Source organism: Synchiropus splendidus, chromosome 15 (genome assembly GCF_027744825.2).
Source record: "Synchiropus splendidus isolate RoL2022-P1 chromosome 15, RoL_Sspl_1.0, whole genome shotgun sequence".
Lineage (NCBI taxonomy): Eukaryota > Metazoa > Chordata > Actinopteri > Syngnathiformes > Callionymidae > Synchiropus > Synchiropus splendidus.
The window spans coordinates 12,443,988-12,462,604 of NC_071348.1; the positions used below are offsets into that span (position 1 = coordinate 12,443,988).

Below are 18,617 nucleotides of genomic sequence, written 5' to 3' on the forward strand. Positions count from 1 at the left end.
TCCCATGGCGAATTTGCTACCCATTATTCCACAGAGAGACGGCAGGATGCAGCTCCTCTCGTACAGGACGACGCGATAATCTCCTAGAGTCGGGACACGAGTCAGGTGTGTGGACAGTGGAGTGTTTTTTGAACCTGTAGCCACACCTTTCTCACCCACTGCCTTGCTGGACAAACAGATCTGTCCTGGAGGGCACTTCAGTGGGAATGTGATGCAGTCGGCAGGAGAGATGGCAGGGAACACACAGGTGTAGCAGAAGAGCGAGGCTGAGAAGCGTTTATGAAGATAATCAAACAGTTTTAAAGACAAAAACTTGGGCTCAGATCTAAGATTGGCATCATGAAATTGTCATAAAAGCTGGATTACATTGAGCTGAAGAAAAATGCTAAGTTAGGAAGGAACATGAATGGAAGCTTTAAATAAATGTATTTCCTGCCTGGAAAGTGCTATTAAAATAAATGGTTTATGAGATCAGTAGAAAGAGGCTTTTAAAAATAGGCAGTTTTATTTATTATTAGTTCTCTTTAGACTCTAAAATAATCAAACATTTGCCCTGATAACACAAACCATAAATCATATACACAAAACATACCATAACAGATATACTTACCCGCTGTGGGAATCAACTGCAGGACCAAGAGACCTAAAAATAGTGGCTTCTTCATCCCGTACTGCCTCACTGACAGCGAGTTCTTTGTCAACTTAATTTAGAAGATCTGAATCTGCCTCCTTTATTTCCTAATCAGAAGAAAAATCACAGCTTTTCTGGCTTTGTGTTGCGAGTCATCCAGACTCGCCCATCGTCCCTTTTTTTGCTGGTCTGTAGAGAAATGGAGGACAGTCCGTCATTCTTGTGTTTCGGTGCTAACTGAATCTCCTAAACCTGACTCAATAAAGCTGTCGGTCACACAGTGATGTTGTTAAAGCCGAAATGCGCCCACTTGTGAATGCAAATTCTAAAAACGCTTGAGCAAAAATCATTTTCAAAAAGCATCTCCTGCGCGTAACAGCTTGAAAAGTCTGGCACATGTCAATTCAATCGGCTCTAATGAGGAACGTGGAGCTGGGCAGTCAAGTGACCCGCAGTCTCATGACCCGTGGTGGCGTGAACAACCTTGTGGTTGAAGTGTGTTTGTTCTAGATTTTTATCTGGCAAACCAACAAAGTTAATGAGTTATCAGATATTTCATTATCCAATATCCAGAATTTGTCAGTGAACCATGTCATCAACTTGGTTTAAAGGGGTGCGTTTGTCTGACTGTAGTTACAGAGATATGTCAATGTGTGGTGTTGTCTGGGGCCTTTCCATCATCTCTGACTTGAAGGCTGTGAATGACTGATGATGTGTGACTGTCTCAGCCCAGAACAGATCCTTTGTTCTGACTATAACGCTATTAAGTTGTGAGATTCATTTCATATTTAGACAGGTTTTTTTTTTTTTTTTGCTGGGTTTTTCAGTGAACTAATCTGTTCACTGTTCAGTGAACTAAGGCGGAGTCCACCTGCGCCGCCTTAAACATATACAACTCTGAATCTTTGACAGTTAAATAGCTGTTTTTATTCTTCATTTTACACTCCGTCTCCATCTCTTCGGCTCTACTGAGTGCTGGAGAGAGATCGCTGTTTTCTGTACGCCACCTGCTGGAGAAGATTGGGTATTGCTCGCTTGTCCACTCGATGTCGTCGCATGCGGATGACGTCAGAGTCCACCTGCGCCGCCTTTTGTTTACTTCGTAGGTCATCCAGCAGGTGATGGCAGGTGCGCTGCAGGGTGGCCAGCTCAGCTTCAGAGGATTCTAGGCACCGTCTCAAAGCTGTGCTGCCCTGTGCGTAGGCAGTTTACGTATTTATTTATTATAAATCACGGAATCCGATAGGGACTTAGTAACTTGGCTCACTAGCAGTAGCTGAGGTCAACAAACTCTTATTAAATTATTCATTTATTCTGGTACTCGAAATAAATACATATTTGATTCTGTTTTATACGGTTAAACAAAAAATAAATAAATAAATATTAAGAAACAATAAAAATAAAAAACGAAATATATATATTAATATAATATATAATATATATAATATAAAAAATAAAAAACGAAATATATATACATTTATATTATAAATAAATACATGTATTTCGTTTTTTTTTTATTGTACATACATACATATATATATATTTATTTATTTATTTATTTATTTTTTCTTTTCGTAAGATAAAGTTGTCACTATTTTAAGGGAATAGTTAAAGGCATAAACATAACTTAAGTCAATAAAAAATGGTCCTGCCTGTCAGACTAATTGTGTTAATAAAGGAAAGGTCGTGTCAGGGTCACAGTTCCAATGTCTTCACCTGTATGAGCCGGGATGCCTCAGGTAAGAGTGTCCCTGGGTGTCGCTGGTAAACCCGCACCAGAGGTCGGTCCAGTTTCTCCCTGGCCAGTGTGTCTCCGCTGTACTCCGGCCCCTGTAGAGACGCGGTGATGAAGTGAAGAAGTTCAGCTTTTTGAGTTTTTTTTTTCCTAACCTGTGCTCTTCCATAACTGTGGCGAATACAGTCCACCTCTCTCTGTTTGCGGAATAAAGCCTGTCTGGTGGCCGCAGACGTCAAGGTCAGCTCTTTCTACAAAGTAGAAGTAGATTAGTGCTGTTTTGATGCCAAGCCTCCAACATGGTTGTTTACCTGAAGATCAACCGTCTCAGCTATTTTCTTTACTAGTCCATCGTTGACAGCTCGATGTGCATCTCTCTGCCTGATGAGGGCGCTGGTGAGCAACTCTCTGATGTCACTCCTCAGACGTTCTGACTGTTGCACAGTGGTTGTGGATGACTCTAAAATGCTTTTACATTCTGATAGAAACATGATGAGAAGTGTAAATTAAGGACTTCAGTGCTCCGAATTAAAAATATAAAATTTAAACTATTTTCTTGACACATCTCAGTCCATGACACAACTTAGAAAATGTCCGGATTAAAATCCTAGAACAATTGTTGGGTCACCAAAAATAATATATTATAATCATCAAGTTGTTGCCAATAACCAAATCTTCTATTTGTTCCTTTGTTGCCTGTGATTTTTACCAGGAGTGAAAGGGCCGATGGGGTCAGCTTTGGCCTCAGTGGAAGCTCCATATCCAACGCCAGAGCTCTTGGGAGGCAGTAGCTCCAGGACTCGGGCTCGTTCTCTGGCACATTGAGTCAGCTGTCTGTTGCTGTGACCCAGATCCTGGTGCAAATCAATGACAGACACTTAAACCGTGGTCATGAAAAACAAGTATCTTTAAAGTACCTGAAGCTGACTGGTAGTGCTCCTCAGAGATTCTTCCACTTCTCGTGTCAACTGTAAAAGCTCCTTTTTTTCACGTGCCAGCAGATAGTCAGCGCCGTCTCTCTCCTGAGAACACAACATTATGGCGACATCTGCTGTGATGTATTTCATGATACTCATCTCACTCTCTCTCTTGCTGTAGGTCTCCGGGTCCTGCCCTCAGAGCTCATCCTGTTGACCATCAGGTCAGCGCTGAGTTTACGCAGCATGCTCTCCAGATGACCCTTCTCCCGCTGCAGTTTGACTACCTCCTGGTTCACATTGCTGGCTTGTCTGCGCAGTTGACCCTCGACCTCTCGCACCTTGCGCATGTACTCGCTGGCCACTGCAACGGTGGCCTCAGCACACTGGTCACGCAAGCTTGAGAGGGGAAACGGGGCCTATAAGCGGGAAAAAAAAAGCATAAAACTTTGTCCAAAAAAAGTTCCTGTGTACATAAATCTTTCCTTTATGATGGGCAATTTAAATAATTGAATAAACAAATGAATGATTTAATTACATGATTATTATATCTGAAAACACTCTGACATGTACTTGTAGTTTATTATTATATTGATTATATGTTATTATTTCTCATTAATGGAATTCACTGGCGATAAAATAAGTGAAAAAGATAATATAATATAAAAAATAATAATGAGACGTGTCTCTGCGTCCAGTTATAACCTAAAATACTTAATATAAGCGTGTTAAAGTCTCACCGGTGCCGCTGTAGATTGTCTTGTTGACTTGTATTTTTGGCTTGTTGGAAGAACTTCTCCAGTTTCCTCATCAGCTCTCGTCTTATTCTTAGTTTCCAAGATTCCCTGCCTGGACCTGGATACATGACCGACGGCGTTCAGCGCTTGTCCTGCGCGAGTCTGCCGGACAAGCCGCTCCGCTCGCCGGATGGATCGAATCGTTCCCTCTCGCCAAGATTGTGGTCCGATGGTCACGGATCCGAAAGGGACCAACTGCATTTGCATCCTCCTAGTGTTTGAACTGTGACATTAAGCTAGAAGGTATACATTAGAAACGTCACTGAGTTCGCAGCCCTTGTTTGTTAGTGTCGAGCTGACGTTACCATAACAACAGAGATCAGCGATCCTGTTACAGCACGACGATTGACACTGACACTAATACTAATGTAATCCGATACCTATTTACCCAGCTCTTAAAAAAATAAATATATTAACGTTTTGTTCTGTAACGCTTTTATTTTGAAGGGGCGGTTCAACGCAAACCGGAAACGTTCAAACGACTTCTAAATAGAAATTCAAATAGACGCGTGCAAGGATTGCGACATCACATTAGTTGACGAGCAATTGTTCTTAAATGAACGTAGAAAAACATTTAAAAGATGGACTTCGTTAGGTTAGCATCGTTAAATAAAATTATTTTAATCAAGCAGATTAGAGAAATTACTTAATATGCCTATTTATTAATTTAGATTTTGATTCTCACCATCATTTTCTACATAAATAATGACAACTAATATACATTATATTTTAATACACAATTAAATGTATTACTTGGGGCCACTTTTAACTCTGAATTCTTATAGTCATAGATCACGCAGAGTAACGGTTGTTTTTCTCCCTTTCACTACGCAGTAAATGGCAAAAAATGAATGAATAAATGAAATAAAATCATTTTTAAAAGGGTTAGACAAATAGTGTTATGTAGTTTACTGTGCATACTGTCCCCTTTTAACGGTTTAACAAGGAAAAGAACATCTTTCGAAGAATAGCTACACTGTGAAAGTGAAATAAATAAAAATTATGTTGCAAAAAAATCTGCAGACAATCAGTAGAATCAGAGAGTTTATTACTCTTGACCTTTAATTTGAAAAAAACGTTTCAATAAATCAACAGACACAAAAATAAACACCAGAAAGAAGGGGGAAAAAACATTCACAAAAGGGAATAAAGCTTTTAAATAAAGTTTTTGGTCCAGTGCTGAACATAAAATGGGCAGTTCTGCAAGGTAAAATGTAAATGCATCAGGACAAAGCAGTTTCAGTTAATGAACACACTACATTTAAAAAGGCGTCCGCGCTTTTATATTAATCTGTTAGCTACAATATTCATGTCAGTTACCTACAGTAGTAATGCCTATTATCACTGAGCACAGCAACAACAACCAGCTTTTAGGCACCAAATTAACTCCTACATGAACAACCAACCCTCTGTGAAGCTCGTCTTGCTTCAAGAAATATAATCAAGTTCAATCTGAAACATATAGATTATGTCACGATGTCAACGTTCTGAAGACCAGCAGCATTATGATCTCACCTCAAATTCAAGTACTGAAAAGCTAAGCTGGGTACATGTAGCAAGAGCTTTAAGGAAGGCAGTGTCTGACTCGCCATTGACCCCATGTCATGAACTTTAACTGTTACAGGACTGCAACAGCAATCCAAATCTGGAGATAAATAAAATACATCACAAAAATGCTGGTTCCAAAAGTGCAAAGTTTGAGCAGCAGCGTTCTTCACAGAGTGTGTTTGACGGCTTCGTGCCTCCTCTGCAGGTTCTGCTGCAGCTCTCGGAACAAATGGTCCCGCTCTTCTGCGTCCAAGAGAATTTGCTGTGAAGAAGCCAAACACATGAGACACATGAGTTCAGCAAGTTCTGTTCAACAAGACCACATCAGTTAAGGGGAGCAGAAACAGACCTCTATAAGCTTGTCTCTCTTGTCCAGACTATCTCTCAGCTTCCTCTCTTCCCTCTGTCGCTCCTCTCGGTCATTGTGCCAGGCACGCTCCACCTCTTTCTTCTGCTTCTCTCTTTCCCTCAGTTCCTGCTGAGTGTCTCGGAGTTTGGCTGACAACGAGGACTGAGTCTGAGCCTGACCCACCTGCTGAGTCTGAAGGTGTTATGAACATCATACTCAGAGTTTTAAAACTAATGAGGACGAGACACAAAGTCACACACCAAAAATGGCTGTGGCATCTCACCTGCACCATTGCCTGGTATTCCTGCAGGACTGTGGTCAACTTGGTAACTTCCTGACACATGGTGGCGCCATTGAGCTCTCTGTCCTTCAACAAACTGGTGATTCTGTTCTCCCTCTCTTTCAGCTGAGAAGCCAGAGCAGCTTCAGCCCCGCCCCCTGCCGACGCTTGGCCAATCAGGGACTCGGAGAGAACCTGAAGGGGAAACAGTAGTCAAATAAGTCAATATTCACTCTGGAAGGAGGCAGTTTGCAGCAGAACAGGCTTCTCATTCAACAAGAGACAGAGAGAGCGAGTGTTTAGGTTAAATAATCATAAAAGGTAACAGCACTAAGACACTTGTGTTAACAGCTACAGATGTGGTGAAGGAGATAGAATTCTGGTGACCTTTGACCTCAAAACACAGCAGTTCAGTACTCACTTCTTTGCTTAGTCCTCCAAAAAAATGATAAACCATTGATGAGATACTGTTGCAGCAAGTTGTTGTCGATGATTAGCGAATGCAAACCTGGGAAAAGGGCGGAGTGAGGGCCACATATGGCCCTTTACCAGTTTTTTACGGCCCTCATAACCTCTTTAAAACCATCTTATTAGAAATAACGGTATTTTTTCCAAAATAGTTTCGATTTCTATGAAGTTTTAGGACGACTTATTTTTTAAATAGATTTGTTTTTCATATTTCTCGGTGGTCATAAAAGTTACATTTTTAATCCAATAACCATATTAACAAAAAAAGACCTTTTCCATGCATTCATTACAGCACTGATGTTTAAAGTTGCCCAACTGGAAATCATTTTAATTAGATTAGATGAGATGTCCTCAAATAAAGTCCTAAAATTCCACCATAATTTTAAACTATGCTCATCTGGCAACAGCAGCCCTATAGAAGACAATACCAGAATGCATGCAAGGCTAGGACCAATCTTCCTGACCTGTGTCAGCTGCTGTAAAAGGCACTTAAAAGTGCTTTGTCGTAGCTACTTTGGAGTGCAAAAGGAACTCTGACCTCATGAAAATCAATACGAGAGACCAGACTAACATAAATCAGCTACATTTCCATGTCAAACTAACACTTTATTTTGTACTACAAACTGATGCATTTCTTCCACCAAATTCAGATGAGTCAGCTGGAGAGGAGTGGCACTTATTTGGGTGTGATGGAAACACCCAGAATTTAAGGCTGTATTCTTCAGACTGAGCACATAATGGAAACACCTTAAAGCCTTTTTAGCTTGAAGGTGTTTCCATTATTTTGACCAACCCCTGTAACTGTGTAGTGTATCTTTGGTACCTGAGCATCTCTCTGGGAGCTCTGCAGCTCTTCCTTAAGAACATGGATCAGCTCCTCCTTCTCCTGCAGAACCGCAGCATGGGCTCGGTCTCTTTGGCTCCACACCTCCCTCTCTTTCTCCAGGTTGCTCAACAGCTGCTCCTTCTCTGTGGCTGTCACTCTCAAATCCTAGACAGATGACATTCACCAAATAAGAAAAGAATAAATAGGCCTTGCACACGAGCAATAACTGCACTTCACTTTCGGCCCGTACATTGATGACGTCCTGGTTGCACAGCAGAACAACATTGAGCATGTCAAGGTCCTTCTCTCGATCTCTGCCTGCCTTCTTCAGCGACTCGATCTCCTTCTGCATGTTCTTCTCTTTCTCAGTCAGCTCAGAGACCAAATGATCAAGGACAGTCTGTGGAGTCGGAAAAAAATGAGACATCAAATTACAGACAGGACAAATGGCTATTTATAAGTCCAGCCAGCCAACGATGATGAAGTGATGGAAAGCAAATGCTTTGCTTCATAGAGAGGACAGTGAGAAGCTGAAGCACCTCATGAAAGATATAAAACATTTAATTTATATCTGCTTGTATGGAATTTCTTCAAATCCTGAAAGGGAAAAATTTACTGGAAGCTAGCAGAGTGGAAACTAGAGCGACAGTAGCTCTGTCAAAAATACAGGCAGTAAGAGTTGAAGATGCTGAGGAAGTCCAAGATCAGACAGGGACAGCCCCAGGGCAGAGGTAAAGAGGCCAGACTGTTCCACTATTCCTAAATTCCACAAGGCCTGCACCAGAGAATAATCTAAGAGGAGAGTGATGGCTCTTTATTTAAAGCATAATTCAGAATTTTCTTCATGACCAAGCGTAGAACTGAATGCAGCTCTCAAGAGGCATATGGCTCAATGGGATTTTACCTTGTTGTCCGACAGAGTGTCTTTCAGATTCTCCATCAGTTTCTCAGTGAGTTTGTCGGCCAATTCGGCTCCTCCTCCTTCCTCCAGACACAGCCTCCTGATCAGACCCATACACTCCTGGAACAGAAGCAGAATGAATCCAAATATCACAAGCTTTTCTGTTTCAAGTCCCAACCAGTAGGTCCTCGTGAAATGTCCAAATGCAGCGCCTCTGCCGCCTCGTATCCTCAATCTCATTTCCTTGAAATTCCAATCCCTGTTAAGGCTGCCTATTCTACCCATGGTCTTCTTCATTCACTATTTTCCCTTGGTGTGCACCGATAAATGACTAGGCCGATAGATCAGTGCTGTCATGAGCATTTTTAACGTCATCCATCTGCCGATAGAAATTTTAATACACAGATATTTACAGCGGCTATTTACAGTGGTGGGAAATAAAGAGACTCCACGCATTCGAGTGCGTGCTAATGGCCGGACTACTAAATATTAATTTCATGATGGATTATCTCCTTTTGACACAAAAAATTGACATATTGAAACTGTCAATAATTTAGTTGTGTTTGTTTCTCTTGTTAACAATAAACAAAAAATATATTTCTTTGTGTCTATATGATGCAGTCACACCTTGAAACTTTTTTTTTGATATTCGTTTGTGTCAGAAGACTTTTTTCTGCCTCCATATATACTAAACTTGTTTTTTCAGTGATACATCACACATGACAAAAATGGTAAGGAACATTTCCACAGGACACCACAGTCTACGTGAAGCAAGAAACCTGCCTCCTCATATGAACAACAGAACCAGACAGCAGTCACGTCTCCCAGCTGGCTGTTATTTATTGTTGGTTTATTATTTTATTCCCAATGTATTGCATTTAGCAAGGAGAAATCTGCAAAAATTGAAGTGGCCGAAAAAAACCTTAATTTTCACATTACACTGTCAGCTCAGTTGCAAAGAAGCTTCCTCATTAGGCAGTAAGTACATAATTTGATTAAAAATAATCCGCTAAAGAGCACTTCATTAGCTTGGAAAGGAATTTTAATGGGACAGTTTAGTTAAGCCATTAAGTGTCCACATTCCAAAATGAGAAAGAGTCACGCAAAAGTTGCACTGTCAATCATTTACTTTGGTAACAAACTGTAAGCAGTTGTGATCCAGGCACATTTGTCACTGGTGCTGTCATATGAAGAGAAAAGGAAGGTAATTTAGGAGTCGCTCTTTAACGGCGGAAACCATTCGAAAGACAAACAACATTCCAGTGAGCTTTGAGCTGGTGGGGAAGAGCCTGCTGCCATGTGCATGACTGAGTCCAGTCTCCTCTTATATCATCACCTACCTGGATCAGACGTTCCCGACTACGCAGCGAATGGCTGAGACTGAGGAGAACTGAGCTGCCACCTTTTTCAAGGACCTCCTGCATCACAGAGGACAAGTGATAGCTGTCAAGTTTACAAGAGGACAATGTCACAGCAAAATAGTCTGCATTTTCTGAGGGCTCTTGGACTTGAACATTTCTTTTTCCATTGCATGCACACAATGGACGCACCCTTAAGGCAGAAAATCAAGATTAAAAGTCATGTACTGTGCTCCTCCCATGCAAAACAAAAGCACCTGGCACCTGTAGTTAAAGTCTTAAAACAGATGAGGAACAAACACTGAAAAAATATTCTTGTAAGTCGAACAAAAGTTTGGAATGCAGTTCGTTACACACCAGTATACACCCTGTGTGTGTCAAAGCAAACACATGGAAGAAATGAAAGCAACTGTCAATGTGAGGTGAGTCATGAGTTTAGACTAGACTCTGATGTAGCATCTATTTTCTCATTTTTCTTGACTTGGGATTTGAAACACAATGCCATGTCACAACGCAGTTGGGGCCTGTACTACATCAGGCCACAACAAGTCCCATAATACACTGCAACAACTCAAGCATGAAGAACTCTCTAATAAGATAAAAGTTTCAGAGTGGAGAGAGGGTTAGATTTCTCGGTTGGCTTTTTAGTTGCTATCAAGTTCATTCAGTAATTTGGGATGAACTAAGTAAATCAATCTATTAACACGCCACATAAAACACCAAGTTGAAACAATTTATGATCCACTCTTGCTGATGAATATCTAGAAATCCCTGAGTTGCAGCTGACTGAATTGACGCCTGCATCCAGGCAATGCTTTGTGGATAGATTCAGGTATGTAATTTTGGGTGTGAACAGGTCACTGAGCTACATGTTCCTGATGTGTCGGGAGCCATCATTATCTCTGCTGCGTATACAGCAGAAAAACGACCTAGTGGGAGGTTGTCAATGTAGAGTTGTGCAACATTTGAAGGCATGATTTGGTTTTGTAATTACCAAGCAGTACGACTGGATTTCCATCTGGTGTTCTACAAGTGAGCTAAACTTTTAGCAGCGTAAACTCAAGCATATCTTGCTTATCCTTTATGTCAGTGGACCGGTACCGGTCCGTGGATCAATTGGTACCGGGCCGCACAAGAAATCATTAATTATTTCTGTTTTATGTATCATCTGAGTTTGAATGATCTTTTATTTAGAAAAAAAACTTTTATTTTGAGTAAAAGACCGGATTCTCTTGGTTAAGCCTCAGTCACATGAGAGCCAAAATGTAACCCACAAGCTCACAAAATGAGTCACAAACAGCAGTCTTCGGAAAGTTTCTTTGCAAAGAGAAAAGAAGAAGAAAGTTTTAACAGACATAGCAGGAGTCGTAGTTGAAATACGGATTCATCATGGTCAGTGAGTCCCACGTGCCAAGTACAAAAACATGCAGAGGCCTTAAGGTTGGGGACCACTGCTTTATGTTTGGACCAGCTCAGAGCAAAAGCTTCAATATCTAAGCCTGTACCCTGATGTCATATTAATGCTTCAGCTTTACTCGTCATGTGAACAGAGCAGCTCTGGTCCTGTCATGTGAACAACTGCAGTACAAAGCTGCCGAAAGGGCAGTAAATGATATCCTGGATCATAAGACTCCTGAGCCTGGGGCAAACTCCACTGGTAAGGGAGGATTCCAGACTCAGTTTGAGTGTTTGTGCACTTATCAACACCTGCCAATGAGGAAAGAGCGACACACCCTCGCACTGGGACAAAACATCGAGCAACCAGCCGTCATTCCTGCCATAATGCTATATTTGTGCTTCGTCAACAGAGCGTTGACGGGGGTGGTGCTGACGCTGTTTTGACATGTGCAGGTTGACTTTTCTAAGCTCGCAGCCTGGGACTGGTTATTCATACCTATTAACCCGATTTGAATAAATTGGCGCAGAAGTATTTAGTAAAACAACATCCACGAGCTATAGTTATGTCCCAAAAGAATTTAAAGCCTTGCCTTTTTGTGTCTATAAACAGAATACTGCAGCAGATCGGGAAACATAAGAGACCGCAGCAACATTTGAAGGAGATAAACAACTGGAAACGCACAATCACTCACACCTATTTCGAAATGATCATAAAAAAAACAAGCCAGTCATTTATGCATTATTAAGCCAACAAAAAGTGAGAAGTATGTCTCCCGAAAAAGACCATTTCTTCCAAAAAAATGTCCTCAGCTCAAAGTGTGATGGTGTTTTTGACCCAGAGGTCAAAGGAAACTATGTAAAATTAACTGTTCAACTCTTACTGGATTCCAGCTCTCAAAGCCATTGACCTCTGGCAGGTTAGTCTTCCCATGCTTCTGTTCAAACTCCAGGTGTCTAATTTTGGCCAGAGCTTGGTCCAGTTGACTTCGGAGGTGTCTGACAGCATGTTGCACTCTGCCTGAGGTGTTCTGGAACAACGAGATTGTTTCACATTAAAACCTGTTTCATAAACCATTCAACCAACAAACAGCTGCACCCAGACGCAGCTCTGAGTCAATATTTGAAATCACACGGTTAGCATATCGGCAGCGTAAGCGGACATAAACACAGAAAAAAAAACACTTCTACATAGAAAAAATAATAAGAATCCTTACCTGATCTTTAATTCTATTGAACCTTAATAGCATTGAACAAACACTCTTCTATGTATGTATATATATATATATATATATATATATATATATATATATATATATACACACACACACACGTATCCTCTGTTGGTAAGCTCTTATTTAAACAATAAATTTAAATATTAAAACAATAGTGAGAGAAGTTCATCAACGTCTTACTCACCTCTCGATGAAGCGGCATGAACTCATCCCTCAGCTCTGAAAGCACATCACCATCCTCTTCATCACTTTTATCCACTCCATTCCCCACGGTCTCAAAGCTCAGCACTCTGCTCACGTTTCTTCCCTCTCTCTTGGCCAGAATTGGGATCCTGCTCCCCGATGGTGAGTTGATAGGTTTCCCTTCAGTAAATCTGAGGTGGTGCAGAACAAAGTGAACCGCCTGATCGGCCGGAGAGTCAAAGGGGTCTTCGCCATCCAGAGAGTCCAGTGACTGAGCAGACTCGGCAACGGAAGACGCCCGGAAGGAAAAACTGGATCCTGCCAGCGAGGTTGGACTGGAGCAGGAGGATGACACCCTCTGCCAGTGGAGTGGCATACTCTGGGATTTGTCCCGGCACAAGGGAGAGGGGGAAAAAGACTGGGCAGGCAAGCGGCGAGGAATGCCACAAACTGACTCATAGTCAGAGTCCGACACACGTAGAGAATCGCATCCTTCACATCCTTTCCCTTTTCGGCATCTTTTCCCTGTTTTTATGAAATACGGACACGTGTCCCACTTCTCAGACCAACACTCGTACTCTGAGAGAGACATGTTATCTCGGAGCATCTCCCGGTACCCTTCTTTAACGGCGTCAGCCTCATCATCACTGACGCTTTCCCGGTTCTTGAAATCTTGATGATTTTTCTGCTGGTAGCTGTTTCGGACCCACTGACGCAGCTTATCACGCTCATGCAGCAGTTTCTGGAGCCGCTCTGAGGAAAGCACCTTCACTCTGGCTATGACAGAGTCAAACTTGAACACTCGCTCCAGTGTGGTGATGCATTTGCCGCACACAAACTCTCCCTTCCCGCTGCCCCTAGAAACAGACTGGCCCAGTATGTGGGTCAACACAGCGAGCACATCGATTCCTTTAGCTGTCGAGTTCAGTGATGACTGCGACTTTGAGAGCGATCCAGATGAACTCAGAGACAAAGTGCTGCCTGCAACGACAGAATATCTTAAGCATTGATCCTATATGAACCTTTATCATTGATATTTTCATCACTTTTATTACCCCATGGACTACTCCTTGTTGACCTTGACAGGCTTCCACCTCGCATAGAATCTATCGGGGTCTGAGATTTCCTATGTTGTGCCCCGAACAGCCAGCGCCTTTGGTTTCCCTGAAGAGTCCCTCCACATATCCGGCACAAGTCATGCTTTGCTCGGGACGACATCATGAACTCCCCGATGCAGACGAAGGTATGGAATTCCCTGAAAATCACATTCATAATGATATACATTGCATCATTTTAAACAATCATGTAGACTAGAATAGAATGCTTGATGCATGGGTTTGGACAAAGTTGACGCCGAGTTTGTCCTCATGATCAGAAAGAAGTTCATTAAAGGTAGAGCTCATGGTGAAGTTTGGAATTAGATACAAAGTTATGGAAAGCAGAGAGATGGTGTGGACTTGCCATAAAGTTATAGATGTTATATAAGGAAAAGAGGAAAAAAAGTTTATAGCAGTGAAGCAATGAGACTGAAGAGATATAGTAAATGAATTACATAATAAGCAACAGTAGGGTTGCCATGGTTTGGCAAGCTCTGTCAAATGATAACTTTTCAGACAAAACAAAACATTGGGTTAATAACAAGAAAATGACTTCCATATGGCGGAAACTTGTTTATTCATGTGGATATTTATCGCAGTATTTCTAAAAACATCGTAATAAAGTGAAGAAAACCTTTTTTCATAACCTGTGAATGGTATTGGTATGGTAAATGTTACTGACATCTTTTACAACTTGTCAATAAATGAAAAAGCAAGCCTCGAAAGACTGGTAGAGATTATTTACCTATTTCAAAGACGCCATTTTAAACAGCTCACTGTTGCTTTAATTTCATTTCACCGCAAACCTACGAGTTTTTTCCCCCCGCTGGTTTCAGTTGCAGCTGAGCTGGACACGTCGACCTGGATCCACGCTGACAGGCGTCTCGTGAATCAAGCATTCAACTTTGTCACCCACTTTCTCCGCTTTGCCGGTGATTTAAGGTCAAGAAGACGTGTCACTATCATTTCTGACGAACCCGGAACATGGGCTAAACTGGCTGTTAGGTCAGAGAACATCTGCTGACCAGTTTGCGGAAAATACATTCACCGTTTAAGAGCCATAATTTAGAGAAAGTGATGTCAAACAACAGAAGAAAGTAGAGCCATCACAATTGCTGAGCGCAGTCACACACTCCGCGGTCGTGCACTTTACCTTTCCCATTTGGAATTAATCGTCATTACACACCTTTTGCCGGAGGCGTTTTTTTGGCCCGAACTAGGTGGAAGCCAAAATCCTTTAGGGACTGTGGAAATCCTCCATTATCGCTGCATACGAGCGTTAAATCCGCGGCAGTTGGGAGTTTTCGGCAGACAGAAATCTTCACAGGAGTGCAGCCTCGTTACAACTCACAGGGGCGGAAGCAGATAGTGGGCGTTACTGCCGTGACGTCACCGCAGTACCTGTTCACTCTGAATTTCAATTCACTATATATTTTTAATATACATGATAAGACATTTTATGTTATGTGATAGCTTTCAATATGCATTGTCGGATATTTTCAACTATTCTTAAAGCTACCTGCGAGCAGGTCCAACAAGTGATGAGATGATAAGAGATAAGAGACCTTGCATCACATTTCACCTCCATTGTTTGAATGTACATTTTTTGACCACCCAATAAAATGTGAAAAACACTTGGTCAATTCAGTGCATCATAATAACACTCTTTCATTACATATTTTTGTACTTTCAGCTTCAATATAACGTTGATATAATGAATGATGTTTTCTCTTTGAATCACCACAAAATATACAAACAGGTGACTTCTTTGGTTTTATGAAGAAAATACGCTACTTGCAATTAATTAAGAGTAGAATTGATGTGCATATTTATTGTACTTCACATCAGCCTCATATCTACTGAAGCTCAGATCCAGATTGATGACAGACACCAAGGCTAGTCGGTCAAATTAAGCCCATCATCTACTGACAAATGTCACTATCAGCTGTCTAACACATTGTATTATTTGATGACATCTTTCTAAGTCAGTATGTAAATACAAGATGAATATTATTCACCACTTTGGGTGGAGCACATATGCTGGTCTAAGTCAATTAACATCAAAATGAGTCGTGTTTCGGATCAATAATCTCATTAGAGAAGATCAATGAGATACAATGATTGACCACACAAAGTGATTTCATCATGTCAGAAGGTCAAACAATAGATGAGATGCTGAGCTTAACTTGCATAAAATGGTAACAACTTTTGCATGGCTTGCCTCGGCTTTCCATTCAAGTCACACACTTTTTTTTTTTTAGAAAAAAGAAACATTTATATGAAAAGACAAAGCAAATACAGGTTTATTATTCATAAAAAAACAATGTCATTTAAGTATCTGCAGCAGAACTGATCAGTCATTCCTTCAGTGTGAATCATAATACTACAAAAGCACATAAAGTGATGTTGCAATTATTAGTCATATTCAAGCTGTTTTTGTCGGCGAGATTGGCGACACATCTGCATGGCTAACACATGAACTATACATACCACAGTAACCATCATCTCAAGGATACTTTCACCAGCAAAATATTATTGCCCAAGCTTTTCAAGTTTCAGTTTCAAGTTAGCCACTTCTCTATGCAGCTTTGGAAAACGGTGATGTTGGAGTGCCAATGAATGTGCTCAACTCCAGACTGTACACACACCGATATGCCTCCTCGAGCCTCCAAAGTCTTCAGTCCAAACGTGTCGTTCTTGAAAAACTATGAAGTGAAAGTTGGAAGAAAAATAAAATCAGGAAATGAAAATAGAGCAGCTAGAAAGCGAAATGAGAAGCGGTTCACCACTCACCTCCTGATTCTTCATTTCCACGACCTGTTCTCTGCTGTCATAGAATCCAAAGTGGCTGTAATAATAAAAAGGAAGCCATGATTTAAAGGTTGTTGGACCTTATTATATAAAAGCGCTCCTAACTACCTGGACTGCCATGGAGTAATGACGCCATCATCTGGGCCTCCGATCAACACAAGCTTCTTAATGCGCAAGAAATTTTCCCTCCATGCTGAAGATGTGAAATAACACTCATATTATAGTGAAATTTCACCAGAAGACATAACAGAACTTTTACATTTCATCTCTTGGTGATGCTGGTCCCCGTCCAGCAGCGGCAGAAATTTGTTGTGCCTTACATAGAGGGATCTCTGGTGAGGATCTATGGTGAAATAAACAACAATAATCACCCCATCCTAAAAAAAAACAGCCTTTTCTTCACTCTCACCGTTCCAGTAGTCACATATTGACACTCTCTGTCCGTATCTGTTGTAGCATATTCGGTAGAGAGTCTTCTTGATGTAGTCTGGAAACAGCCACCTCAGATAATCTGTGTCTGTGCGAGGAACATGTCTGTTAGTCACATTTGTTACACCTTGTTGGCCAGAAGTTCCAGACCTCCATACTGTCCAGCCAGTGGGGATGACAGAGCGATGAACGAGTGAACATTGTGCTCCGGCATTGTGGAAAGAAGGGCTCTACAAATGAGACCACCTGAAAGCAGAAGGAGGTGGTCGAAATTTTGGGCAAACAATTTCAGCCATCTTTGTGTGTCTTCATGGACATTACAAATGCAAAAAATCCAACAGAAATGCAGCTCATGATCTGTGATGGTGACTAAAATTTCTCACTTCTTTGAGGGTTCTGCCCCACATTTTTGTCTATCAGTACGAAGAATAGTTCATCAAAATAGCCAAGAAGTTAAAATAGTCAAGATACACTTCCTCATGAATGAGCTTCCTTCTCTATAGTAGAGTGTAGAGTGTGTAGATGATGACCTTGTGAGAAGCACAGAAGATGGACTCCATCTGGAGCCCTTTTCATCACCGGCTCCACGGCCCTCCTGAAGCCTTGGACCTGCTTCCACATGGGCTTCAGACTGGCCAGCCTGTCAAACAAGTCGATCACCGTCACCTGGGTGCCCGGGTGTGCCTAAAACAACATCAATAAATATAAACAACTCACAGCAGATATTCAAATTGAGAGTAGATAAAGGGGAAGTTAAGTCATTTTGAAAGTGCAGCTTAGGTTAAACTAGAGCCTTAAACTTTTATTTTAAAAGCGCAACAATTTTAATTTTTGTTCCTTCGTCTTACCTTCGTTATGAAATTGCACAAGTTTTTAAAATGTTTAGGGTCATCAAAAAGTCCGTGGATGATGATGACCGGTTTGTGGGCGAGGAGGTTCACCGCGCAGAGAAGCAGCAGCAGCGGGACACATGTTGACGCAGGTCCTCGGAGAGCCATTCTTCACAGGCACAGGTAGGAGAAGTCGGGTCTTAGTTCCACCAGCGTTGTCTGGACGTCGACTGATCATCGCGGCGATATTTATCTCAAGCCGTGTTTGTTCCTTTTTTTTTTGATCACATCCGCTGTTTGTCTTTGGTGGAAATTACATCACTATCTAACTTGTGGTGAGTGGAAGTTGACGGTTGATGTCAATTGTGAGCCATTCGCAACCGTGACACTTCTCTGAAATATACTGATATTGAATTTCAACACTCACTAACGGTTCCGGAGCGATTTTTAATTGAACTACTCACTTTTGTTGTTCTTTCTGAAAAAATGGCAACTTTACCCATCCTACTACACTTGCGTTTTTCTTGCAGAAAATTACGATGCTCAATGAAATAGTCGAATTTTCTCACCCAGAAGTGAATTGAAGATTTTGTGAGCTTAAGAAAAATACAATGTTTAATGGCCGAAGGATGAGATGGTGGTTTAATACTTCTGGAATAAACAGCAAAAACCACCCAATGTTCCTTTTCAACTTCAGTGTAAATCAAAGTTATAAAAGACAGGTAAAGAAAGCTAATGAATATAATTTGCCCACCTTGTAATTAAATAAATGCTTACTCATAGCGTTTTTGCTATTCCTGCACATGCGCAGTGTGATCTCTGTGCGT

General features: G+C 41.3%; 3 protein-coding genes across 4 annotated transcripts; all 3 read right to left on the reverse strand.

Moving 5' to 3' along the window:
* Positions 1-1,596: 1,596 nt before the first annotated feature.
* Positions 1,597-4,341, reverse strand: ccdc105 (coiled-coil domain containing 105). The gene is made up of 8 exons (XM_053843916.1): positions 4,024-4,341; positions 3,448-3,702; positions 3,284-3,388; positions 3,076-3,220; positions 2,678-2,844; positions 2,522-2,617; positions 2,348-2,461; positions 1,597-1,824 (listed from the first exon to the last, which is right to left on the reverse strand). Exons 1-8 carry the CDS (start codon positions 4,285-4,287, stop codon positions 1,597-1,599), a joined length of 1,374 nt encoding a protein of 457 aa, XP_053699891.1. The 5' UTR covers positions 4,288-4,341.
* Positions 4,342-5,162: 821 nt separating this feature from the next.
* si:ch73-95l15.5 (uncharacterized) lies at positions 5,163-15,061 on the reverse strand. 2 transcript variants are annotated; one of them, XM_053844174.1, is made up of 11 exons: positions 14,907-15,061; positions 13,679-13,878; positions 12,625-13,604; positions 12,090-12,236; positions 9,793-9,870; positions 8,456-8,572; positions 7,802-7,951; positions 7,549-7,716; positions 6,261-6,452; positions 5,978-6,160; positions 5,163-5,890 (listed from the first exon to the last, which is right to left on the reverse strand). In XM_053844174.1, the coding sequence occupies exons 2-11, from the start codon at positions 13,842-13,844 to the stop codon at positions 5,795-5,797; spliced, it is 2,277 nt and encodes a 758-aa protein (XP_053700149.1). In that variant the 5' UTR covers positions 13,845-13,878; positions 14,907-15,061; the 3' UTR covers positions 5,163-5,794. The 2 variants fall into 2 exon arrangements, with proteins under 2 accessions (XP_053700149.1, XP_053700148.1); XM_053844173.1 differs by having other exon boundaries at positions 5,978-6,169.
* Positions 15,062-16,087: 1,026 nt separating this feature from the next.
* On the reverse strand, positions 16,088-18,002 carry LOC128772178 (lysosomal thioesterase PPT2-A-like). The gene is made up of 8 exons (XM_053888326.1): positions 17,809-18,002; positions 17,491-17,644; positions 17,111-17,206; positions 16,941-17,048; positions 16,791-16,874; positions 16,640-16,724; positions 16,514-16,568; positions 16,088-16,425 (listed from the first exon to the last, which is right to left on the reverse strand). Exons 1-8 carry the CDS (start codon positions 17,956-17,958, stop codon positions 16,282-16,284), a joined length of 876 nt encoding a protein of 291 aa, XP_053744301.1. The 5' UTR covers positions 17,959-18,002; the 3' UTR covers positions 16,088-16,281.
* Positions 18,003-18,617: the final 615 nt, after the last annotated feature.